We start from the raw sequence: 3,496 nt of genomic DNA, 5'->3' as shown, positions 1-3,496 counted from the left end.
AATTGAAAAAAATTTTTTAAGGATAACTTTAAAAAAAATTCTATCTTTTAGAGATTAATTTAATTATTAACTTAAAAAAAATTAGAAGCATGCATGAATTTCAAGTGAGTGAAATATTATTTACCCAATTCAGAAGCACGCAGTCGGACGTATAGGTCCTGTCCACCATCAGGAAACAGTTTGATATCAATTAAATCATGAAACCACATGACACAGCCTTGACCACCTGCTCTTATATCTGAGTTTGTATAAGCCATGCATGAACAATTTTCCAAGCAAATGGCTCTACATTTATTCAAATCAATATCCTTATACACCAAAGTATATTCAGTATCTGGCACTTTCAATCTCTGCAAAAGCACAAACCCATCACCATCCTCATTGGTACCATTACTATTGCACCTTATTGGATGGTTTCTTTCACATCCTTGGGACCAATCCATTGAGTTCCACTTTTTGGGAAACTTGGGCTTAAACCCTTTCAAACACTCACACACTGGTGATGAAGTTATGCTACAATATCCATTAGGACCACACAGTCCATAGGTATCACAATAGTCCCCTGGCAAAGTTGAATAAGTCCTCCAGGATTTATCGGCCTCCGACCAAACGTAGCGAGGGCGGCCGCCCGCGCTCTGGTTAAGCACTGCGATGGTTGTTAGAGAAGGGTCCTTGAGGGTCCATGTGTAGTAAACTTCTTCAGCAGTGGAGACGAAGTTGAAATTAAAGATTGGATTGGATCTCAGTTCTGGCATGCCACTGAAACGCAAGCCGTTCCAGGGTCCAATTCTGTACATCTTTCTTGTTCTCTTCGTCATATACACTTCAGGGTAGCTGTACCGCATAACACTCCAAGAAAAGTCACCTGTAATGTGCAATCAATTTCAATACAAAAACCATCCCAACCAACTAGGGGTAATTAACTTAGAGCCAAGAAAAACAAGTCTATAAAAAAAAATAAACGTCCTATTATTTTAATTTTTCAAATTTTAAAATAAAAAATAAAAATTATTTTTTAACTAATTAACTCTAAATTAATTACACTTTAATTAATTTTCTAAACTTTTTTATAAAAAAAAGTCTGTATAATTAATAAAATTTATTATTTTTTATTAGTATCTAAATTGATTTTGAAAAAAATTCCAAAGATTAAACATTTTGATTCAAAGAATTTTTTATTTAAAAAAAAAAAAAGATTCACATCCAGTTGTCTTTAGGTAGGGTTTATAATCGAAAATTTTATCCAACAATTTTCGAAGTAAAAGTACCCAAAAATTACTTTGGACAATATGAGATAAAAACGAATACATATTTATTACGAGTCACAAAAATCAATTATTGTATATGTAACATTACCTGGTTCTGGATTATCATCACTCTTCCAGGCTGTGATCTTCCTGTTGAAATTTCTTCTAATGTCCCATCCCAGTTTCATCCCTGCCAACATTGTATTTGAAGGGTAGTCAAAGCTCTGCCACAAATAGCGTTGTGGGTTTGTATCATTCTCCTCTCTTATCACAAGATTGCCGGAATCAAGAAGCTCCGCCACCGGATTCCGCACTGCGGTTGCCGGGGAACTGCTCATTGTTTGCCATACAAGAACGTTCTTGTGAGTAAGAACCAAGCTTCCAGTGCTTTTAAGTTCTAAAATGGGAGGGGTAACAGGGGAATAATCGTTGATGGGGTCGGCACCGTTCGCCACCCACACAATGGTTTGGATTGTGATGTTGGCGTACCAAATTCCAAGGTAGCGTTTGTTGGATTTTGTGAAGAAGCCAAGTTCAAAGGTTCCTTTATCTTTGGAAACTATGGTCTTGCCGTCACCGAGGCATTGGTTTGGGGTAATGATGGAAGTGTTCATTGCATTGGATTCATGATGAAAGAAGGGAGTGGCAATAACTAATGTGTAAGCAATGATAGTCCAGAAAGAAGGATTGATCTTCATTGAGTAGTATATACTATATACTTAGTTATTGGCACCGCTATATTATATAGTGATAGAAGGAAAGCTATTTTAAAGGAAAAAACTAGGTAATTACTAGTTTGACATCAACGGAGAAACTTTAGGTTTTGAATAAACTGGTCTAATTAATATGTTTGATTAAATTATTGATATAATATACGTCAAAATTGTTCTTTTTGTCAAAATAATTTTTTAATAGAATAAAATAAAACATTTTACTAAAAAATTTTTGAGTACTGATGATTTTATTTTAAAATATGCAAAAAATTCCAAAATCAAAGTTTTGACAAATTTCAAACTTTTGTGATTTTTTTGTGGGGTAATTAAACTTCGCTGAAGGTTCGGTGTTAATCTTTTGTTATTATTGGAAGGTGACAACTGCATATCTAAAAGTATAGGTAGACAATGAAAATACTAAACAATGTTAATAGTGGATATATTGGATATTCATTTCACTAGGTGTGCGGATGGTTATTCTAATATTAAGATTTAGGTGGATAATTTGAAAGTATAGTGTATTTTAATTTGATTGGTGATTGTTCATATTATTCAAAAAAATTATTAATTACCTAATATATTGTTTTAATTTAGCATAACCCTTTTATTTAGATATTATTTCTCTTGTTTTTTCTGTGTCTTCTTGTCCTGCGTCTTCTAATTTTTCTTGTTCTTCTGTGTCTTCTTTTTTTGTATCTTCGTTATTTGTTTGTTATTTTTTATATTTTTAAAAATTTTATAAAAAAAAGGGAAACAAATAAGAGAAAAAAATACAAAAAAAAAAAAGTATGACAATAAATAGAGAAATTTTTATTATAAACATAAAGTTTTTTTATGTTAAATATAAAAATTTTTATAACGATAAACACATCATTATTTTAAGATGAACACACGAATTTTTAAAGTGAAACAAAAGAAGTAAACGCATAAATTTTGAAGATAAATACAAAAATTTTATGACGACAAATATATAAACTTGTTGAAGGTAAACACACAATTAGTTAATAAAAGCTTAAGAAGAGAATTGTATAGGTTGTTATATATGTTAGGCGAAAGTTTATGTTAATCAAAGATTTAAATTTTAAACTCATTTGACCATATGCATATTTATTTTGATCCTAGTCCCATTATAACCTTTGGATAAGTCTTCATGATATTCGTATGCATGCATTGAATAATTGTTGATTATTAGATGAAAAACAAATCTTAGAAATCATGATTAGAAGAGAATTGAGTGAATCAACCCTATACACTTGAGCAATTAGAGCGTATACACATCCGGTGAAGGGTTCGATTGCTCAATTCTATGTTTCTACATGTTATTATTCTTATCTTACAAGTTGTAAATTCTTTTCAAGAACTCAATTCAATTATTGGATTTGACTTAGTTGTAATTGCTTTAGTCCTTATGTTTATATATATATTCTTGGTAATTGATTTATTTTGACAAAGTAGTTGCATGCATGTAGATAGATTGCATATAGGTAATTTACATTGAATAAATATTGATATCCCTTTCTTGTCTCTCTTTGGTTT

The 3,496-nt window shown here is 31.2% G+C and overlaps 1 protein-coding gene across 1 annotated transcript in view; it reads right to left on the bottom strand.

Annotated features, from left to right (window-relative positions):
* LOC107632827 (G-type lectin S-receptor-like serine/threonine-protein kinase At4g27290) overlaps positions 1–1,986 on the bottom strand; it is a 7,539-nt gene extending 5,553 nt beyond the window's left edge. The window contains exons 1-2 of the mRNA XM_021117237.1: positions 1,357–1,986; positions 125–865 (exon numbers count right to left, since the gene is read on the bottom strand). Of these exons, the coding sequence (XP_020972896.1) occupies positions 125–865; positions 1,357–1,945 (1,330 nt within the window). The 5' untranslated portion in view covers positions 1,946–1,986. The remainder of the gene's footprint in view (positions 1–124; positions 866–1,356) is intronic.

The sequence above is a fragment of the Arachis ipaensis genome, chromosome B03 (assembly GCF_000816755.2).
Source record: "Arachis ipaensis cultivar K30076 chromosome B03, Araip1.1, whole genome shotgun sequence".
Classification (NCBI taxonomy): Eukaryota; Viridiplantae; Streptophyta; class Magnoliopsida; order Fabales; family Fabaceae; genus Arachis; species Arachis ipaensis.
The sequence above is the reverse complement of the archived record's forward strand: the minus strand, read 5'-3'. Positions and strand labels throughout refer to the sequence as shown.